Here is a 22,065-nt window from a genome sequence, read left to right as displayed (position 1 = left end):
TAAGAAGAAGTAACAGTGATTAAAAGATAAAGGTTTGACTGAGATCATTCATTTGGTCTTTCATTAAGCAAATGTTTGAGCAACTCCTGTATGCCAGGCACTATTTTAGGACCCAGATACAATGATGCATAACTCAGATAAAGGTCTTTGCTCTCATAGAGCTTATGATCAAATAAAGGAGACAGACTATGTGGAAAAAGACAAAAGATTAAACAGGATTTGTGATCCTGGTGAGTTTTGTGAAGGAGATAAATAAGATGAGATGTTTAGAATGAGTGGTCGGTGAAACCTCTCTGAGGAGTTGAAACTCTAGCTAAGAATGAGCCAACTATGCCAAAACTAGGAGAAGAGAGGTCTTGGCAGAGGGGACAACTGGTGTAAAGGTCCTTGGATAGAAACGAGTACTTGGTGTGTTTAGAGAACAAAGAAGCATTATCAAGAAAGAAGTGAGTGGGAGGAGAGGAGGGCAGGGAGGTGAGGGCAGGTAGATAACACCTCCTAATAGCATCACATTGGGGTTTATGGTTCCAACATAGGAACTTGGAGGGAGACACAAAATTTCAGTCCATGGCAGCTGGGTTTCAGAAATTAGCATTTCAGGCTTTTGTAAATACTTTGGCAGAAAGGGATGTGTTTATTCCAGTTACCCAATTAAGAAATTCGGAGACAGATAATTATGGGTTATATAGCAAACAGATTTCCATCCTGAAATCATCCTAAAGATTCCTTAGTGGATAACACATTTTATGATACTTTAGAAAGATGACAGCATTTGCAGAAGTGTGTGTGTGTGTGTGTGTGTGTGTGTGTGTGTGTGTGTGTGTGTGTGTGTGTGTGTGTGTGTGGTTTGGAGAATATCAAACACATATTTCTTTTGGAACAGTTATGATACTTGTCTCCTTTCCCTTGGAATCCAAACCTCCTAAGCATATAAAACCTCAAATTTGGTAAAGATAGTTACTCAACTAACCAAATTAAAGAAAACAAATATCAGAGAAAGTCTCTCCTAGTTACTCCCCCTTCCAGAATGTTAATATGTATCTTACAAAGAGTAAATTAGATTTTCTAAAATTTTCACTTGGACTTTTAGTGGATTCTGGCCCCCTGCCTTCTTTTATCTTTTGGTGGATACAAGGGGTAATGTTTACACTTTTAGATATTCACCCATGTTCTCATGCCTTTGTACCCAGAATTAGCTCTGCCTGTGTTGGGCTGCACCCTGCAGGCCTGTGAGGACTATACTCGCCCAGCTCCAAGACTGAAGAGCCTGGGGTCAGTGACAAAGACATCAGTGGGTTTTTTTTTTTTCTTTTCTTTTTTTTTTCCCTCCTGCTAGTGACATTTTTATTGACAGTATGTTTCCAACAAGCTTGGAAAATTATCTCACTGCCATTCAGGACAAGTGGGGTCCCAAATAAAGGAGTGGATTTAGAGTTGGTCTTGAAGTTAGAACCATCAGTGCTGGGTTTTGGGGGGTTTTTTAAACTTTTTTTTTACTGAGTTATAGTCATTTTACAATGTTGTGTCAAATTCCAGTGTAGAGCACAATTTTTCAGTTATACATGAACATACATAATATTCATTGTCACATTTTTTTTTCGCTGTGAGCTACCACAAGTTCTTGTATATATTTCCCTCTGCTATACAGTATAATCTTGTTTATCTAGTCTACATTTTGAAATCACAGTCTGTCCCTTCCCACCCCCGCCCCCTTGGCAACCACAAGTCTGTATTCTATGTCTTTGAGTCTGCTTCTGTTTTGTATTTATGTTCTTTTTTTTTTTTCTTTTTGATTCCACATATGAGCTATTTTTCTTTCTCTTTCTGGCTTACTTCACTTAGAATGACATTCTCCATGAACATCCATGTTGCTGCAAATGGTGTTATGTTGTCAGGTTTTATGGCTGAATAGTATTCCATTGTATAAATATACCACATCTTCTTTATCCAGTCATCTGTTGATGAACATTTAGGCTGTTTCCATGTCTTGGCTATTGTAAATAGGGCTGCTCTGAACATTGGGGTGCAGGTGTCTTTTTGAAGTCGGGTTCCTTCTGGATATATGCCCAGGAGCGGGATTCCTGGGTCATATGGTAAGTCTATTCCTAGTCTTTTGAGGAATCTCCATCCTGTTTTCCACAGTGGCTGCACCAAACTGCATTCCCACCAGCAGTGTAGAAGGGATCCCTTTTCTCCACAGCCTCTCCAGCATTGAGACATCAGTGGTTTAATGTATGGGGGAGCTTACATGTCTAAAGCCAGGTCCTGGAACGACTCTCAGCCATATGCAGTGGATGGTGGGCGAGACACAGCGCAGTCTTTGCTCCCAGGGGAAGGGGAGGTTAGCAGTTATAGGGGGAATTGATGTCAGATTGGCTCATTGGTTACCAGGGAAACCAGCAGGGGGGCACACCCCTCAAACGCCTCTTCCTTTGATAAGAACAGCCACTAGCTGGAGTTTGGGGCAAGTGTATAGGAAGGTCAGTCATGTGAGTAGGTTAGGTGAGGCAGGCACTGGTTGAGCAGGGGATGTACTGAGAGCAAGAGGACAGCCATCTTAAGTGTCCTGACCATATAGCCTGGAATGCCACTTTTCATCAGATTTCTGTTTGTCTTTCAAGACCTTGTTCAGATAGTACTTGAACCAGAAAGGCACATCAGCCATACACTTTGTTCCCCAGCATTTCATAAGTATGATAGCACTTAGAATGAATTAAAATGTGTACTGTGTGTTGCTCTCTACTAGATTGTGAGTTCCAAGGTCCCAGGACCAGATCTAAATCTGTGTCTCTTAATAACTCTGGAGCAGTGGATTTGGGCCTTTCAGTACTGGCAGCACCTTACTGAAACCAAAAATCTTAGTGGTGTACTTGAAGTCATTCAGAGCTTCAAAACTACACCAAATTGAGCTGTAATTACAGGGCAGTCACTTCCTCAGTATGATTTCTCACAGTGTTTATAACATGTTATCACACTATTCAGTTGGTAGCCCTTCAGCAACATGGCACTGAGTGATTTTCTATCTTAGATATCCTAGTTTCTAAAAGACTTCTTTGTTGTTAGAGAGAGAGAAACATGATAAGGCCAGGACACCATCACATTCTTGGCATTTTTATTTGAAACTGAAGTTCTTTACCTTCAGGACTCCCAAATGCTAGAGGGTTATCTGAAACTTGACCTGAATTTGCTGAAGTAGTCATTTTCCAAAGCGATACTTTGTGTATCAACTGTTCAGTCCATACTTTGTGTAGAACCTGTATGGCTCCCACCGTCAGCTTCCCTCAAGTGTGGTGCACAGTAGACTGGATGGGCTGTGTGAGATGGCCTAGTGGACAGAACCATTTAATGGGTTTTTTGTTTTGTTTTGTTTTTTAACATTCTAAGTTAAAGAGGACATTGGACTTTTTATTAAGTTTTCTGATTTGTCTGATGAAGGGCCATATTTCATCGAAGCTAAGATGCATCTCAGTTTCTTAAATGTTACAGTGTTTTCAAAAGCTCTACAACTAATGGCAGTCGCTCTTGGAAAAACTATTCATTCATTGTCAGTTTTCTGTCTGGTGTCCTTTATATATTTAGTTCCTTGAGAAGGGGCAAAACACTACTGAATTTCTACTGACTTCTTGTTTTTTCCTACCAGTTGCTTTTCGACTGTACGACTTGGATAAAGATGACAAGATCTCCCGTGACGAGCTGTTACAGGTATGTGGGGAGCTCCCATACACGTGGATGACTTGTTTTTGGGCCCTGCTGGCTTCTTCTTGCTCTTTCCTTCAGTAAGCATTTATTTCACACCTGCTGTATTGCAGAGTCCTGTCCTAGATATAAAGCAGAGCAGTTGACCTGGGGAAAATTTGAAATGGCTCATTGAGTTCCCACAGATGTCTCCACTATTTGAAAGCTAACTAAATATCTTTTAGGTGCTGACTGGCAGAGCTCAAATATGGGAGATGGTTTAGATCAGATAGTTCAGTTATTGTCAAATTGGCTTATTGGTAATTCTGATGACACTTACATAAATGCTGCTGTTTCATCTGTCCGTGGGCTTGATGCAAGAGTCCAGGAACTGCTGGGACGGTGTACACTGAGCCAATGCTCACTGTCTTTTGTTGCTCCCTGTAGACAACTCCCTGTCCTAATAGTAGTTACCGGCGTTCCATCCTATTAGCATTGCCTTTCTCTTCCCTCCCTCCCCCTCTTCCCTACATACAAGTTTAGGAGGAGAAAATTCTCCTTTTTTGTTTTTTTATTATTTATGAAGCTGGAGGACCCTAGGAGGCTAACACATTCAGGAATTTCCATGGGGAGATTTCCTTATTTCAAGATAAACCTAAAAAGTAAAGTGGTTTCCACTCACCCTGAAGTAAGTGTGACTCATTGTCTTCAAAAGTCTTCTGAGTTGAGAATAAGGACCAACCCAGGGTGTTTCTACATTTCTGTGTCTGAATAAAAACCAAAACCTTCTGCAGGTCAATGTTAGTATCCTTTGCCGTTCAGTTGGTGACATCTTTCTTCAGTAAGAATTATTCACTTTAAAATTGCTACATGTAGGTTTCTGACCTCTGAAAAGAAAAAATAGAGGCAGTCACTCTATAGTTGGAGTTGCATGTTTATCCTCTGGCCCAGATCTAGCTGCCAGAAAGTTGTTTGGTTTTTTTTTTTGTTTGTTTTGTTTTGAGTGGAAGGTTAATTTATTTTCTGTTATTAGGATAAAAAAGCCTACAGAGAGAGTGAGGAGGAGATCATATGGCCAGAGTGCCTGTCTGTGACTAGAGTGTTCCTCAGGCCCAAAATGAAATGTGTTCATTGATGGTTGAGGTGTCAGAGAACTGATTTTATCCCAGCAAGAAGAACATTTGAACATTTATCAAAATGAGAAAAGTACAAAGTTTACCTTTCTAGACACTGCCATTTCTAAAATATTTGGTAATATGCAGTTCTTAGCGATCCAGTGGTTATTAAGAAGTTTGTGCTAAGTTTATCCCTCTTAAAGGAAAGGTTGAGTGGTCATATATTCCTAGTATGATTTTTGTAAAAAGTTCTGGTTGAACTTCTGGGGGTGATGGATATCTTTATTATCTTGATTGGGACGACAGTTTTAAAAGTGTGTACATATGTTAACACTTAGCAGATTATAGATTTTAAATGTGTACAGTTTATTGTATATCAAATATAACTTCAGTAAAGATATTTGCTGTACTCATTTTATGAGGCTGGTGTAACTTGGACAAGAAAACTTTGTAAAGACTGTCTAAGAAAATTACAGTGCAATCTCTTTCATTCCCATAGATGTAAAAATCCTAAACAAAATATTAACACATCCAATTTAGCAATATATTAAAAAAAAATACTGTATTACAGCCAAGATGGGTTTATACCAGGAATTCAAAGTTGGTTTAAAATTAGAAAACCAATCAATAATATTTCTCCACCTTAACAGACTGAAGAAAAATCAAATGGTCTTTTCCATTGAATTTTGATAAAATTAATCATCCATTCATGATTTTTTTAAAAAGTCTTAGAGAAACAGAGAGAGAAGGGAGCTTTCTTAAACTGATAAAGGATATATACAAAAAAACCTCACCACGTGTTTAAAAATAGTAATAGAGGTTCCATTTGCTAATAAACTTCTGACTGGAACCAAAAGGTAGAAAGAGCACGAGCTGGGCGTGGAGGCCTGGGTGGGCAGCTCGGCCACTGGCTGCTGGGACCTGTATCCAGCCACTTCTGGACCTTTGTGTCCTTACTGGCAGACTGGATGAGTGATTTTTAAGACACCATCACTCTTGTGGCCACCCCTCTGTACACACACAGCCCACATGCACAATTCATTTCTGTAATTCTAAAAATGAAACACTTCAGAGAATAACTGGACTGAGACCTGACAAAGCTGCTGCTAGAGGATGGATTTGTCTATTTGGCCACATACAGGGAAGATGGCAAATGAGTTGGCCATTTACTATTTTTGCTCGTATTGCCTCTTTTTATTAATCCTTCAATTTGTGTACATTTCTATACAAATGTACAACTTCCAGTGTTCAAGAATTGATTTGTAGGTGGGGAGGGAAACAGTGTTGATACAAACTAATATTTCAGCTGTTTTTTTCTCTTCAGAATATCCTGTCATTTATTTTTTAAAAATCTGTTTCATGAGATTGGGGAAGGATGTAGAGGAGTAGGGGAAAGGGAGGCCTGTGAACAGCAGGGCTAGAAGTCCTTTCTTTCTGGTGGGAAAGCTAAGCTCTTACCTGTTGAAGACAGAGGTAGCTGACTACAGCCATGTGAGGCATCATAAATGCACCCTGTCCTCCATTTCATATTGTCTACAAGTCATGCCATTAGAGTTGCTTGTTTTGCTTAAGGTAGCAATTTTCAATACATATTCACATATAAAGATGTTAGCAGAGTAATAAGGAGACAAGGGGGTTTCTTTGTTACCAAGTTTGAGAACATATTTGGTGAAACAGTGTTTAATTTTCTTTACCACAGTGCTTATGGCCCTTTAAATGTGCTTGTTATTTTTCTAAAAAGCGGGATTTAGTTTTTAACCTTTCAAGGATCTTTATGTTTCTTGGCCATACTTTAGGGATAACTGGGCTAATGCACTGCCTCAAAGAGGACTGCATTTGGGTGGGATTCCTGAAAGCCCTACCAAACTGACATAAAGCAATAAGGGATTAGTTTGCCTCATGCAACAAGAAGCCTGGGGATAGGTTGTCCAGGTTGGTACAGTACCTAAATGATGTCCAGGAACCAGTCTTCTTCTTGCTTTGGCATCCATAGCACATTTGACTGTGACCTTATGGTCGCAGAATGGCTGCTGTACCACTAGGCATCATATCTACATTCCAGGCAGGAAGAATAGGGAGGAGCAAAATGTAAAGGACTCTCCCAAAGTGAGGCTTTGCCTTCCTAGTCAATGACCTTGCTAGAGAATTCTGTTCATGTCCTTGTCTAGAATGGCCTAGATGAAAGATAAGGGTTTCAGCTGTCTGGCTGTTATATTTGATCACATCAAACGAAAAGAGGGTGGGCATAACTTTAATCTTAGTAAAAGATTTCCCCTGACGCAAGTCGCCTATAATTCCTGGCTTTTGGTCCTGCAGGTGCTACGCATGATGGTCGGAGTGAATATTTCAGATGAGCAGCTGGGCAGCATTGCAGACAGGACCATCCAGGAAGCCGATCAGGATGGGGACAGTGCCATATCTTTCACAGAATTTGTTAAGGTCAGTCACTTAACCTCTTGGTTTGAAAGAGTTAAAACCTACTGTACAGAAGGGAGGGAAGAAACATTCAGATAAGAGCTTGGGGCAGTTTCTCCTGTTGTGACCTTCGTAACTATAATTGGTTTTTTTTTTTCCAGGTTTTGGAGAAGGTGGACGTAGAACAGAAAATGAGCATTCGATTTCTTCACTAAAGGACTGAGACCAAACTGTTCCTTGCTTTCTAGTATTTAAGAACTGGAACTTGAAAGTCCTATCCACCAGCCCCACCTCCACCCCATCAATCCCCTTCTCCCAAAGTACTACTGCTGTTGCATGACTACCCCCAAAATGTCCCGTCAACACAAACCTGCCTTTGGTGTATAAAAAGGGCATTACAGAATGGTACACCCAACCTATTTTTGCTCAGTATCATTCGCCAGTTATCTCCATTTCTAAATATCATCTCCCTCTGTTCTGCTGAATGCCACACATGCATGCAGTCTGACAAAGTGAGAGGGAATCATGCCAAGAACCAGCCAGCAAAGCTCGTTCACTGGATATGGACTGTAGCCATGCTGCCTTTCCTCCAACTAGGCTTGGCATGCTCCTTCATCATTTTTTATACGTCCTTTGCTTCCTGCTTCTCTTTCACCCAACATACCATTCACTTAGTCTCTCAGTCTCCCTGCTTTTTATTAAGCTTCAGTCCTCTCTGTTCTACTTGGCACTCCAAGCTATGCCTGTTAAATGTATTTCTGACTTGGCAGTATAGTTCAGTGGTCTCGCAGTTTTAAATCTACCTTTACTCTTAAATGGGTCTCTGGGATGTTGCCTCTCCAGGAGCTTTTCAGTAACTAACACTTCTCTCTGAAAAATGTGACCATCTCTTGGTCCCCTGCACTCTGCTGTGTCATCAGAGTGCTGTTTGGAGATGTTCTGGAAAGGTGGTGGCCTCAGTGAGAGGTGTAGAGCCAAGTCTTGTAGGTGGCTTGCCCAGGTCTCTCTACCTCTGGCCTCTGATTCTCAACATTCATCCCTATGTGGCTGCTCCTGTCGGTACAGTGTTGGCTTTCCAGAAATTAGCCATATGCCTGCAGGCTTGCTTAGTTTGGGGATGCTGTCACCACCAGAAGGGCTGCTCTGACAATACGCTTGGGGACTTCCTCAAAGGCTTTTTGAACAATGAGGCTGGGCACCCTAAAAGTCTGGTGTGTTCCCACCGCTGCAGCGTGGTTTATGCCTCAGTGTTACGTGCCCTGGAATGCTTTTCACTTCACATTTCCAAATAGAAAGATTAGTGTTACAGAAGTGCCTAACTCATCCCAGTCCACGAGTTTTAAAGATTGTCCTCAGTGTCTTGAAGTTTTGCACAGAATTCTCTGAATTTTACACCTGACAAATGTTCATGCTGGAAGCCATAGTCAGCTCCTAATACAGGTCCAAAGCATTGAATGTATTACATCATTAGCTGCCGGGTTACACTGACTTCCTAGCTCCTCTCTTAGACCACTGCTGATCCCTTAGAAACAAGGGGTCTGGCACCAGTGGCACAACCTGAGGTGGCTTTATAGGCCTTTGCATGAACCAGAGCAACTTCTCTGCCTAAGTCAGCTTAGCACAGACATTGAATCAGGCTGTTGGCATCCTAACATCTGTCTTTGTGAGTCTCTTCATTTGTGTATCTGTCCTTGGCTGATTTTCTTGACTCATTGCTTGCTTGCTTGTTTCCTTGCTTTGGAAGGCTACCCAAGATGCATACACAATACTTTAGGAAGGGAATTGCTTTAAAAAAAAAAAAAAACTGTAAAGGGATTAGGAAGAGTGGGGAAGAAAGAGTGACCAGGTTGGATGAATCAAGTATAAACGACTGAGGAATTCTTGGTGAAGTTTCAGTCTGACTTCATGATCAAGCAATGTATTATAGGAATTGTACAAAAGGGAAGAACTGTCTGACACTGGTCTGTTAGAGAGGTACTTCAGAGGCTCTTTGACCTGCATATTTAAAGTTCCTAAGATTATGGCTTTCTCCTCCTTTTGGCTGTATAGCAAACTGTTTTAATCCACAGTTGTGCCTTATTGTTCCATTAAAATTGTATTCTTCGACCCATCAATAAATACTTGTGGTTAAAACAAAATAACTTGGTCGATTTTGTCCCTGTATTTTCCAGGAATTTTGCATAACTCAGTCCCCTTCAAGTTTGAAATCACAGTCTCCCTCACTCAGGTTTATGTCTGTGCTGTCAAATGGCATTTATTTGAACGTAAATGGAATATGACATGAGATTATATCAGCTTTTATATCTGCTGCTGCCTGGACATAATGAAATGGGGTCGTTCCCCTGGGGGCTGGCACTGTGTGCCTCTGGACATGGCTTTGTCAGCCTCGGCCACTTTCCACTTGCTCCAGGTAGGATTCTGTTTCTGTTCTTGACTCCCTGGCTCCTTAAATGTAGGAAAGACCTAAAAATGGGGTATCTGTCTATTGCTTGTTATTAAGGTATCCACTCCCTCGTGTGTACAATCTCAATGACGTATTGTACCAAGCTGTTATTACATGGCTTTTCACATCTTAAAGCTTCAGTCTGCTACATCTGTGTAGGGTTCAAGTATCTCTTATTTTAAGGTTTAGGGTAATGCCATATGACTCAAAGCAGTAATAGCTGGAGTCAGTCCTAAAAAGTCTAAAACAGTGCTCTCTTCTATTCTCATCCCTCTGCCTTAAAAGTACCTTCAATCCATTCAAAATGACTTGCACTGTTTCAGCTTTGCTTTGCTTTGAGTGTAAATATAGGATTTGGAGAAAGTGAGAAATAGATGGAGTGACCATGCAGTCAGTTTTGGAGGAATCTTAATGTTACTGACCATGGCCACAGCTATACCATCTGTGACTGAAAACAAAATTGGTAACTGTAAAAAAAAAAGAAAACTATAAGCATTACAATATTAAATATAGTTTAAAGAAAGTCTCTTTAACCAATTTTAATTCCTTTGCTCCCTCCTGGTCTGTCCATTGCATTACATATTTTTAACATATACGGAACATAACATGAGATTACATCACCTTTTAGAAATTAACAGATTGTAATAGTTCCCCATGTTAACTGTTCCTCCTAGGTTATATTAATGGTTACATAATATTTTACCAACTCGATGTAATATTTATTTAACCATTTGCTTATTGTTTCCAATTATATGTTACAAAATAATGAAACAGTGAATGCCTTTCTGCATATAACTTTTTTTCTTTGAAAAAATTTTACAGGAGTGGGATTACTAGATGGATTTCAAGAGAAATGAATGCCACAATGCCGCAAGCAATCGAATTAATCTCCCTTACTTTCAGTGTTCTTTTTAGACTATTTGTGGTTACCTAGTTTTTCAAATTCATTACAGAATCATGTTGCCAAGTTTTGTATTTAAAATATTATTAGAATAGATCACCTTGATTGGGATTTAGAGCAAGTACTGTAGAGATGACTCAGGAAGGACAGTCTTTACAAACTAGGTTTCTTATGCTAAAAACCAGGTATTTATCCTGTTACCCAAACACTTAAGTCAGAATTGCTTGGAAGGAAGTCATCATTACTGGACTAAAATTCCCTAAATTTATGCTACTTTGGCTAAGCCTTGAATCAACAAGTGATTCAGACTGAAGATGGCTGGTATTTGCCAGTACAGATCTGTTTAACATCTAGTTTAATAGAAACTGCAATTTAGAGGTTTTCTTTTTCTTTTCCTCTACATCAAGCAGTGATGGGAGATTTACCCAGTAAGTTTGTGTGGTACTGCAGGCTGTTTCCTCACAGCTCCAGTAGGGGGCAGACAGCAATGAAGTGTCTCATGTCTTTTAAGATGGAGTAAGTAACTGGCCTTACATCTTTATCTGAGGGATGAGCTGATCAAGTACTTAGCCTTGAGATGCCAAGACTCAGTTTTCTTCTCTAAATTCGTCAGTCTTCTAAGCACTAGATTCTTCTGATCTCTCATCAAAACTAGTAAGGCTGTTTATTTGGAGGTGGTCCTGACACCGCCCACTACCCTGTGCAGTCTATTCAAGACCTGAAGTATCCTTTCTGCCCGTGGATGCCGCTGAGTAAGCATCATTAAAACCTCCCATCCCCGCTGTCAGGTCTAAGTCAGAGTCTCCCAAAGAGCCCAAACAGCTGCAGAAGCTCTTCATCAGAGGTTTGAGCTTCGAAACAACCAATGAGTCAGAGGAGCCACTTTGAGCAATGGAGGATGCTCAGACTGTGTGGTAATGAGGCTCCAGAGGCTTCGGGTTTGTCACATATGCCACTGTGGAGGAGGGGGATGTAGCCATGAATGCAAGGCCACACAAGGTGGATGGAAGAGTTGTAGGACCAAAGAGAAGATTCTCAAAGACCTGGTGCCCACTTAACTCTGAAAACGACTTTCCTTGGTGGCATTAAAGAAGACACTGAGGAACATCATCCAAGAGATTATTTTGAACAGTATGGGAAAACTGAAGTGACTGAAATCATGACTGACCAGGGCAGTCGCAAGAAGAGAGGCTTTGCTTTTGTAACCTTTGACAACCATGACTCCGTAGAAAAGACTGTCACTCAGAAGTACCATACTGTGAATGGCCACAACTGTGAAGTAAGGGAAGCCCTGTCTAAGCAAGAGAAGGCTAGTGCTTCATCCAGCCAGAGAGGTCAGAGTGGTTCTGGAAACTTTGGTGGTGGTCGCAGAGGTGGTTTTAGTGGGAATGACAATTTTGTTCGTGGAGGAAACTTTAGTGGCCGAGGTGGCTTTGGTGGCAGTCGTGGTGGTGGTGGATATGGTGGCAGTGGGGATGGCCACAATGGATTTAGTAATGATGGTGGTTATGGAGGAAGCAGAGGCTATGGAAGTGGTGGACAGGATTACAGAAACCAGGGCAGTGGCTATGGTGGGAGTGGCAGCTATGACAGCTATAACAGATGAGGCAGTGGTGGCTCTGGTGGTGATAGTGGTAGCAATTTTGGAGGTGGTGGAAGCCACAATGATTTTGGCAGTTACAACAATCAATCTTCAAATTTGGGACTTATGAAAGGAGGAAACTTTGGAGGCAGAAGTTCTGGCCCCTGTGGTGGTCGTGGCCAATACTTTGCCAAACCAAAAAACCAAGGGGACTATGGTGGTTCCAGCAGCAGCAGCAGCAGCTATGGCAGTGACAGAAGGTTTTAATTACTGCCAGGAAACAATGCTTAGCAGGAGAGGAGAGCCAGAGAAGTGACAGGGAAGCTGCAGTTTACAAGAGATTTGTGAACTCAGCCAAGCATAGTGGTGGCAGGGCCTAGCTGCTACAAAGATGACAACTTTAGACAATATTTATGTGTATGGGCAAAAAAACTTGGGCACTGTATTTGTGACTAATTGTATAACAGGTTATTTTAGTTTCTGTTCTGTGGAAAGTGTAAAGCATTCCAACCAAGGGTTTTAATGTAGATTTTTTTTTTTGCACTCATCCTGTTGATTGCTAAATGTAATAGGGTCTGATCATGACACTGAATAAATGTCTTTAAAAAAAAAAGAACTGGAGTAGGTGAGTGAATTGTTATACCTAGTACCTGAATGTAGCTGGAGATATAAGAAATTGTTCAAAGGTCACTGGGCTACTACAATAAATATCCAGCACCATAACCAGAATTTCAGTGTGTGTTTTTTTTTTTTACAAGAAAATCTCTTATTCCCTAAAGCAAACACACACAAACATAGACATTATTTCTTTAGAAACAATTCTGGTAAATTCTAATAAACTTGGTGATTCAGTCATCCAGCCCATAATAAATTGGAAGTAGTTAAATTAACAGGCACTACTAGAAATTGGTACGCTGACAATCAAGAAGAGCAGCTGACAAAGGAGGAAACCATATGAAAAACCAAATAACTCAGTAGATATTACTGTGTAGACCAGATAATCCTAAGCAGTTCATTAAACCTGATGGCATTTCAACAACATGAGTTTATACAAAATACCTCAAGTCATCAAGAAAAGATCTAAATTGTGCTGGTGTTTATAGGTTTAAGTTTCAGTAGAATGGAAATCTACTTAGGTGAAACATCCCTGATAATACTAAAAAAAAAAAAAAATTAAATATTATTGCATATAATTCAGGATGCACCTAGACCTGTGTAACTTGATACTATTTGTCCTGGTTGAGCTCAGTGATTCCTGCCTGGTTTTTCCTTTTCCACATCTTTTTCCTTATCATTTTGGAAAAAGAAATGTTTGATGGTGACATCAAATGGTGGCATGGCTTAGAGACATATCTGCAAACAACCTTATGGACTGTGTAGTAAAAAAGCATTATTCTCCATAATGCTGTATTTCTTGGAGGTAAGAGTTAATTTTTTTCTCTGCCAACCTGGGAACAGCAAATTTCTAGCTGTTATTAAAATATCCTCTGCAAGATGTCTGCGGGGAGAAGGCTGCCATGGAGACGTTCATTATTTTATGAAACATTTTCTCAGAACTGCCTCAATCTCTGAATAAAACCTTTCAACTTTAGCAGTATGCATGTGCTGTATTTTAAAAGATTTTATGCTGCCTCCTACCTCTTCCTGGCAGATGTGGAGCTGGAATCACAAACCTGGGGTAGCACACAATGTGTGTGTAAAAGATGCATTCTATGAGCTCCTCATTTGTAGCCATGAAATCAGAGGCAATTCTGGTAGCTTTGTAATCACAGAAATATCATAGGTATTGGGAGATGGTTAGAGAATGGAAAGAGGCAGAAACTAGCAAAGTTTGCAAAAAAAAGAAAAGAGCAGATTTCAGAAATGATTCACTCATTTGTTTAACATTATTCTCCAGCAGAATTTTAGAATAATTCATTACATGGTTGTGAACGCATAGAAAAGAATTTAATGATAACCAGGATGCTGATGTTTTTGGCAAAGATATAAGTATGCCAACTTATTTCTCTCATTTATTTCAAAGCCTTATTAAATTTGTATGTCAGATCAATGAGAAAGGCAGAGTGTCGTTTGCAGCAAAGTGCGTGGCTGGGTATCCCATAGTATTCATATGGTTAAAATGGAGAAAATTGGGTTGGATTATAGTTGATGTATTTGAAGACGGTAGTTTAATAATCATACACCAAGAATCTAAAAGATCAGTGTCAACGGCCTTGAAAAAGAGGGACAAAACAGGAATCACACTTGCTAATTTCAAAATTTTACTTACTAAACTGAATCTCGGGGAGCTGCAGCCGTAGGAATCCGTATTTTAGGAAGCGGGCCAGATGATAGCCTTGGTGGTGTTTGAGGATTATACCTCCCACCCGGGGACGCTTGTCGCACGCCGCGAGAGGAGCTCTCACTTAAGACTCCCTGCCTCTCCTGGAAGAATCACTGAAGAAAGTATCTCAAGAGTGCTACAGTGTAGAAAGCAACAAAATTGTCAGTTGTAACAGTCTGACATTCGGCAGAAAGGCCCTCAAAAAAAAGTGACGAAGCTGCTCTCGTGTAATGACCAGAGCCGTAAATAGCAGTCTGACGTTTGGGCTCTTTAAGAGTCCAGATGGGTCAAAGAGACAAATTGGCTCTATTAAATTGTTTGCCTAGGTGTCGTGCTATGCCCAGTATTAAAAACTTCTGGGCCTGAGAATGGACTTACCAGTAGCATAGTTTAACCACGGTGGCTTAAAATAGTCACGCTGCCTAGCCAGACGACCTCACCACAGGTTCTACGCGGAAATAATCCTACATTCCTAACAAAACAATTATGAAAGCAGTCTTCCTTATTACATCAACCCTGAGACCCAATCACGCGAAAAAAGGAAACGAAAGGCTGGGGCTAGCGCTATTGATTGACGTACATTCCAACCAACGTACAACGGGAGAAGAGTGCGCCTGCGCAAGTACTTATCCAATTCGTGCTCAGCGGCAGAAGCAGAGGCGGGGCTTGTGGAAACGGCGGCCGCAGGGTTGGAGGACTTGAGAAGGAGCAAAGATGGCGGAGTGAGGCGAGTCGCGGCTAGCTGGCCCGTGGGCCGGGGGCGCGGGAGCCCCCGAGCGCTCCCGCTCTTCTGCTGTCCCGTGTGAGGTAAGCTGAGGCCAGCGACGAGGGTACGAACAGGAGGTGGCGCGGCCGAACCTGTCCCGTCTGAGGGACGGAGCGCACGGGCCCTGCCCTCATCCAGCGCAGGCCTCGGCCGGTCGCGGGTTTCCTTCCGAGCTGCCCCAGAGCGGCCGCCCGCGCCTTCGGGGGTGTGTTGCACCACCACTGCGTCCTCGACCCGCAGTGACCTGTTCAGTGCCTTGCCTTTGGCTGCCTTTGTGCTTTCAGCTTGTTCCAGGTGACTTCACCCAAGGTAGGTGTATATCTGGCTTTCGCTGCGTCGGCCATCAGTTTATCTTTTGAAGAATATCTTTGTTTTACTGATTTATTTATTCTCCTCTCCTCACGGCTTCGTGCCTACTGTTTTGCTTGAGACTCCGGTTATCAGTCAAGGCCTTTTGCAGACCTGAGTATTTTGTGTCCCTGGCCCGTTGACCTTGAGATTTGGTGTAACCAGTTCCCCCCCGGGATTTTAATTTGAGTCTGTGTATCGTGCTTGTTATCTTGCTTATCTTTACTGTATCCATTCGTTCCCACTCCCACCTTTAAAACTTTTAAGATCTGAGTAAACAGCTTTGTCCTTGTGTGACCTGATAGTTGCCTAATGGCGTATTAATCTCGGCTGACTCTAGGTAGAATTCACCATTGTTTTCCAGAACTAAAGGAGTTAGTGTACAATTTTAATTTATTTTTTACAGAGTGAATGAGAAATTTTGGGAAATTACTAGAAAGTAACTTGTGTAATGTGATGAGGTTGCAGAGTATAATACCATCAAGTATGTGTATTTGGTTCTTGTTTAACTTTATGGGATAGCTCTTTTTGTAATTCTAGTTGTTACAAACCTCATTCCTTTAGTTAAATTCTAGGAAAGATTCCTGTTGTTAGGTTTCTGAGTTGGTGAAGCCTTGTTAAAACTGACACGTTTGTTGGGTCCCGTTTGAATGACATTATAATACAAATGAATGTTTCTGGTATACCTTTAAGACCTTTCTGTTGTTTTTGTCAGGAGTATCTTTCTTCATTTTATCTAGGAGAGGAAATAAGACGGGCCAGAGGAAAGGACCAGAGTATTCTTCCTACCTTACAAACAGGGGAATGGTCACCTACACTAAAGCAAAGGTCTTTTGTGGGAGAAAAGGGACCATAGCACCATCAGATTCTCAAAGGTGGCAGTGTTGTGTAAAACCTTGAGAACCATTGCTCCAAGAGTTCTGACACCTTCATAAAATTAATGCCAGTGCAGGTAGAGTGTAACCTCTTTTCTGATTGTTCCTTCTGAGTAGTTTTTAATAGTGATTTTTTTAGAATAGTGTGGTTCTTTTGAATAAATCTTCACATGAATGCGTATGGCACAAGTGAGGGCTGTATCCTTACTGTAATGGTGTTTTTGTTTTTGTTTTTGACATTCCAAGAGTGTAATGTTATTTTTATTTTTCGTTACCACAGGAAGAACATTTTTCTTGACTTTCAGGTGCTTTTTATATTCATCTCGAAAAGAAAACATTCTGAATTCAGGATTTGGCAAGTAATAGTGGCTAATGCTTCCAAATACTGTTTAAGCAGATGGAGAATAGCTAGTGAGAAGTGGAACAATAAATCATTAGCTTCAATAGATGAACTTCAAAAGTGACAAAAATTATTGACATTTAAGCTAAATCTTTTATTCTCAATGAAAGCAAGGTATTAAGTATAAAAAGAGAAAAGAAAAACTTGATCATTTGCCCAAACCTGTAATTTTTATTGGATAGAGAAAAAAGATACAGATTTAATTAGATTGAAGGAGATCAACTGATAAAATATAATTGTTACTTGGCAAATTTTAGAATACATTCACTTAAGTTTTACTTAGAGGCAAATATTGATATTTTAATCTTTAATTTCTAAAATCTTTTCAGTACACTTTTAATACTGCTAAATATGAGTCTTCTTCTGAATTTACCACAAAAGTAAAGTGCATTCTGTTGCTCAAAGAGAAAGAGGAGATAGTGCCTTCATAATTGATGATAACCATATGGGCAAATTAGGATTCATACCTACTGTATTAATCTCCGGGGGCCTGCTGCAGCAAAGTACTACAGAGTGGGTGACTTGAAGATCAGACATCCAAAATCATGGTGTCAGCAGGGCCATGCTCTCCCTGAAGGTACTAGGGAAGGACTTTTTCCAGGCCTTTCTTCTAGCTTTTGGTAGTTGGCTCGTCAGCATAACTCCAGTCTTTGCAAGGCATTCTCCCTAGGTGTGTCTGTGTCCTAAGTTCTCCCTTTTTTAAGGACACCAATCAGATTAGCGGCCCACTTGGCTCCAGTATGACCTCATCTTAATGAATTACATCTGCCGTGACTCTCTTTTCAAATAAAGTCACTTTTTGAGGTACTTGTACAACAACATACGAATTTGGAGAGGACACAGTTCAACTGGTAATATCTAGTGTGATACACCTTGATTATGTTACATGAAAAACATTCAATGTACAACTGTTTTAAGGATTAAAATCTTGTATATCCCTTGTATAAGGTACTTAGAGTAGTCAAAATTGTAGAGCTAGACAGTAGAATGGTAGTTACGAAGGGCTGCAGGGAGAGGAAATGGGGACTTACTACTTAATTGGCACAGAGTTTCAGTTTTGTAACATGAAAAGAGTCCTGGAGATGGATAGTGGTAAATGGTTGCACTGAACTGAACACTTTAAAAGGGTTAAGATGATAAATTGTATGTTACATGTATTTTACAATTTAAAAAAAAATGGAAAAAGGTAAATGAAAACCTCCAACTATATTTATACTTCATATTAAGGAGTAAAAAGGAAGGGAAAGAAATAAATGCCCTTTGGGTGATAAGAGTTTTTATCATAAGCCTTTAGAGTGAAAACTTTGTTACTTGGATTTAGAACCTTAATTAAGTCCAGGTAGACTGTATTAAATAACAGAAATTCAGCTGAGTAAATTTAAAGATCAGATTGGCTTCATTAAATGATTCATGAGTTGGACAGCATCCTATCTAGCAAACAGAAAGGAGCTCCACTGAGATGTAGAAAAGGGAAAGTTTTAAACATGGGAAGGTGGCAGAAAAAAGAAATTATTAGCAAAGATTGCATTGTTTCAGGGAAGGTCATCCTCCTAAGGGGAACAGAAGGGTTCTGCTAACCAGATTGACTGGTTAAAGGTTAACATTCCTGGAAGAGGTTGAAACTGCCTTTAGTTTATGTATTAAGTCTTGGATTGGTGATGTGGGTTTAGCACAAGTGATTTTGTTTTGGGCCTGTTGTCTCTTTTTAACAACAGTAATAGAAATTTGACATTGGTGTAGCACAATATTGATAGCAATCTAAATATCCATCCATAGGGAACTGATGTAAATAAATGCTTCTATACTTACAAAGTAGCTTTAAATTCTGATACAGAATGACATCTGATAGAGAGGAGGGAAATCACTCAGTGAGAGTGCATGCTTAGCAAACACGAGGTCCTGGATTCAATCCCCAGTACCTCCATTAAAAAAAAAATTAAAAATAGAACGAACTCTAATATGCATTAAAGGGAAAAGCAAGGTGGAGAACAAGATGTATAGTGTGCTTTTACTTGTGGGAGGAAATAGATCTACTTAAACAGTTGCTGTGTAGCCATAGACTATCTCTAAAAGGATATAGAAACATTGTATATCCTGTTTTACCTTTTCCTATCATGTGCATTTGTTACCTATTCAAGTAAATAATTAAAAAATTTCAAAGAAAGGAAGCACTCAATAAATATTTGATAAATGACTGAAAGTTAAATTTTTGCTCAGGCAGTGATTTTATATTAGTTTAGTCTGTCCATATCTGGGGGCAGAAACTGTCCAATAAACCCAGCACTTGTTTTTAATAAGATACTTAAAAACTTAATTTGAATAACAGTGATAATCCATTGTGTTTCATGAAATGTATTCAGAATTTACTACAAAGTAAGAAAGTATTTAACTCCCATGATATATTATTCTTCCCGTCCTTAGAGGAAGCAAAGTGTATGAGCTGTTTATCGATGCACAACAAATGACCCAAATCTTAGTGGATTAAAACAACAGTAAACATTTATTATCTCTCACAGTTCATGTGGATCAGGAGTTAGGGAGCAACTTGGATGGAGGTTTCTGGCTTAGGATCTCTTATAAGGTTGCAGTCAAGCTGGAGTGGCAGTCATCTGATCTTATTCCATGGTGGCTCATTCACATGGCTAGCAAATTCATACTGGTGGTAGAAAGTCTCATTTCCTTCCATTGTCAGCCTCTTCTAGGGCTGCTTGAGTGTCCTCATGATCCAGCAGCTATCTTCTCCCAGAAAAAGCAATCCAGGAGAACAAGGCAAAACCACAGTCCCGTATATGATCTTGACTCAGAAGTCACACACTGTCACTTCCTCCTCTTCTCTTGGTCACTGTTTTGACACCAACTAGTATACTGCAGTACAGTTCTGACACTAACCATCTAGAATTAATGCAGACCCCACAAGTCAAAGAGCATGATCACTAACAAGACTGCCCTCACTTTAGATGCCAGCACACTTTGGAGTATCCCTAGGCCACCTGCACTTCCGACTAACTGGCTGCAAATTCAGGGGTTCCCATGATGACCCTGATGGGACCAACGTTTGGTGTCATTGATTTTCTCTGTTGTATTTCTATTTCTCTATTTGTGCTCTAATATTAGTCTTTTTCCTTCCTTCTTGCTAGCTTTAGGTATAGTTTATTCTTTTTTTAGTTTCTTAAGGTATAAAGTTAGGTTGTTGATTTGAGATCTTTTTTTCTTTTTTTATTTAAGCATTTACAGCTGTAAATTTCCCTCTTAGCACTGCTTTTGCTGCATCCCATAAGTTTTGATATGTTTTGTTTTTGTTTTCATTTGTCTCAAGATGGTTTCTAATTTCCCTTGTGATTTCTTCTTGAGCCATTGGTTGTTTAAGAATGTGTTTTTTAATTTTCATTGGTTCATTTACTATAAATTCCAAGGATTTATAGTTTCCCTCTAGGGACAAAGGCCAGTCAACTTTTTTATTATAAAGTAGTCACACAGATCAACCCTGATTCATTGTCAGAAGGAACTATTAAAGGGTGTGAATACCAGGATGCAGCAATAACAGGGGACCATCTTAGAATTTGAATACTCAGATGAGTCAGAACAGGCTAGCCCAAGTGCTACATTGAAAATTCCTGTTTCCCCTTTTCATCCTCCCAATAAGTCAGATTTTCTAATATGAATTACTTTGCATAATCAACAGCACTAAACAAGTGACTTTAGAGACCCAGAAGTGACTTTAGAGACCCAGAAATGCCTGATAAGGCACCAGCTTTACAGGGGATATATTTGTAAGTTTTGTAGATCAGAGTGTATAGTCGTAGTTTCTTCACGTAACTCTAGAACCCATGTCTATTTAAATTTTAGCTCATGTTGGTTGAGTGTATTTAAGAATCCTGCTGTTCTTTGATTTATTCAACAAAGTTTTCTTAAGTGCTTACCACGGGTCACACACTATTTTCAGTGAACAAAACGGGTTCCTTCCTGGTGGAGCTTACATTTTAGACAAGACAGTACATGAGAAACATAATAAGTACCTTATGTAGTGTTTCATGAATGAATAAAAAGAAAAGTAGAGCAAGGTAAAGGGGAACGGTGGGGGTATGTCTGGAGAGGATGGGACAATATAATCTTAAATTGGGGCTCAAAGTAGGCACCCTCTGAGAAAATAAAGTCTGAATAAAGACTTTAAGGTGAGAGGATGAGCTTTGCAAGTATCTGGGGGAAGAGTCTTCTCACAAAGAGAACAGCTAGTACATGGGGTGTAAGGTAGGAGCATGTCTGACATCGCAGAAAGAGCAAGGAGTCAGTATGGCTGGAGCCCATGATGGAGAAGGAGATGGAGTTGGGGTCGGAAGAGATACGGTGGAGAGTTTATGGGGAATTATGGATAATGGTCAAAACTCTGGCTTTTTACTAAGCTCCTATTCATTCAGTTTTCACATGAGTCCTACAGTTTGTGATAGACTATATAAAATTGAAGTCATATCTGAGATGTGAAATTAGATATTATGAAGAGAATACAAGTTTATGATAATTCTAGCATTATTGCTTAATATTAAGATACAGATTTGGGGGGTGAGGTTTATATATATGATGAATATCATTTTTACTTGTTGGTATTGCTGGAGGAATTTGTTTTTAAAAGAAGAAAAGTGTTTTTTAAAAAGGCTTCTTTGGTGCTTACTTGATTTATATAGAATTCATTCAGCATACTTTATTTGTGGAAAGAACTAGTTTGCATCCTCTTTCCCCCTCAACATTACTGCCAGTTATCTGGTCATTAGAATTGAACTGCAGAATAGTCTAGTGGCTGATGCAAACTTTGAATTAGCCTGAGTAAGCTAATATAATGAAACAGCTCTGCTCCCTATAGGGATCTAAAGGCCCATCTGTGGATCTTCTCAATTTTTCCTCTCACTTCCTCTGCTGCTTTGCAATAAATGCAAATTCCATAGTCTTTCTTCTGATTTGATTCTGAATTAATTTACATTTGCCTTTTGTAGGTTTTTGAATCAGAACTGCCTTGTCTTCAACCAGAAGAGGTTATTCAAGTTCAATTTGGAATTGAGGTATTTTTTTATCTATGTGATATACTAAAAAGGGGAGGACTAGGAAGACTAATTAGCCAGTCACTGTTGGCCATTTTTATAAGCTTAAGTAATTTATTTCAGCTTTTGATATGCATCTGTGATTTATTTATTTTCTTTAATTTGTGAAATATACATAACATAAAATTTATC

General features: G+C 39.8%; 1 protein-coding gene, 2 long non-coding RNA genes and 1 pseudogene across 4 annotated transcripts in view; 3 read left to right on the top strand and 1 right to left on the bottom strand.

Annotated features, from left to right (window-relative positions):
- Positions 1–9,346, top strand: part of CHP1 (calcineurin like EF-hand protein 1) — a 35,615-nt gene extending 26,269 nt beyond the window's left edge. The window contains exons 5-7 of the mRNA XM_010989296.3: positions 3,641–3,702; positions 7,107–7,229; positions 7,367–9,346. Of these exons, the coding sequence (XP_010987598.1) occupies positions 3,641–3,702; positions 7,107–7,229; positions 7,367–7,420 (239 nt within the window). The 3' untranslated portion in view covers positions 7,421–9,346. The remainder of the gene's footprint in view (positions 1–3,640; positions 3,703–7,106; positions 7,230–7,366) is intronic.
- Positions 1,293–14,916, bottom strand: LOC135321283 (uncharacterized). Of its 2 annotated transcripts, none has more exons than XR_010380878.1 (3): positions 14,833–14,916; positions 4,358–4,562; positions 1,293–3,843 (listed from the first exon to the last, which is right to left on the bottom strand). It is a non-coding gene; the product is annotated as an uncharacterized LOC135321283 (long non-coding RNA). The 2 variants fall into 2 exon arrangements; XR_010380879.1 differs by having other exon boundaries at positions 1,293–3,818.
- Positions 9,474–12,697, top strand: LOC105096905 (heterogeneous nuclear ribonucleoprotein A1-like; annotated as a pseudogene).
- A 197-nt stretch (positions 14,917–15,113) lies between the features above and the next one.
- The window catches only part of LOC105096860 (uncharacterized), a 21,688-nt gene continuing 14,736 nt past the window's right edge, over positions 15,114–22,065 (top strand). Inside the window, exons 1-2 of the long non-coding RNA XR_837878.3 lie at positions 15,114–15,261; positions 21,829–21,894. This is a non-coding gene — a long non-coding RNA (uncharacterized LOC105096860). The remainder of the gene's footprint in view (positions 15,262–21,828; positions 21,895–22,065) is intronic.

This window comes from Camelus dromedarius, chromosome 5 (assembly GCF_036321535.1).
Source record: "Camelus dromedarius isolate mCamDro1 chromosome 5, mCamDro1.pat, whole genome shotgun sequence".
In the NCBI taxonomy this organism is placed as follows: Eukaryota; Metazoa; Chordata; class Mammalia; order Artiodactyla; family Camelidae; genus Camelus; species Camelus dromedarius.
This window is presented reverse-complemented; position numbering and strand designations above follow the sequence as displayed.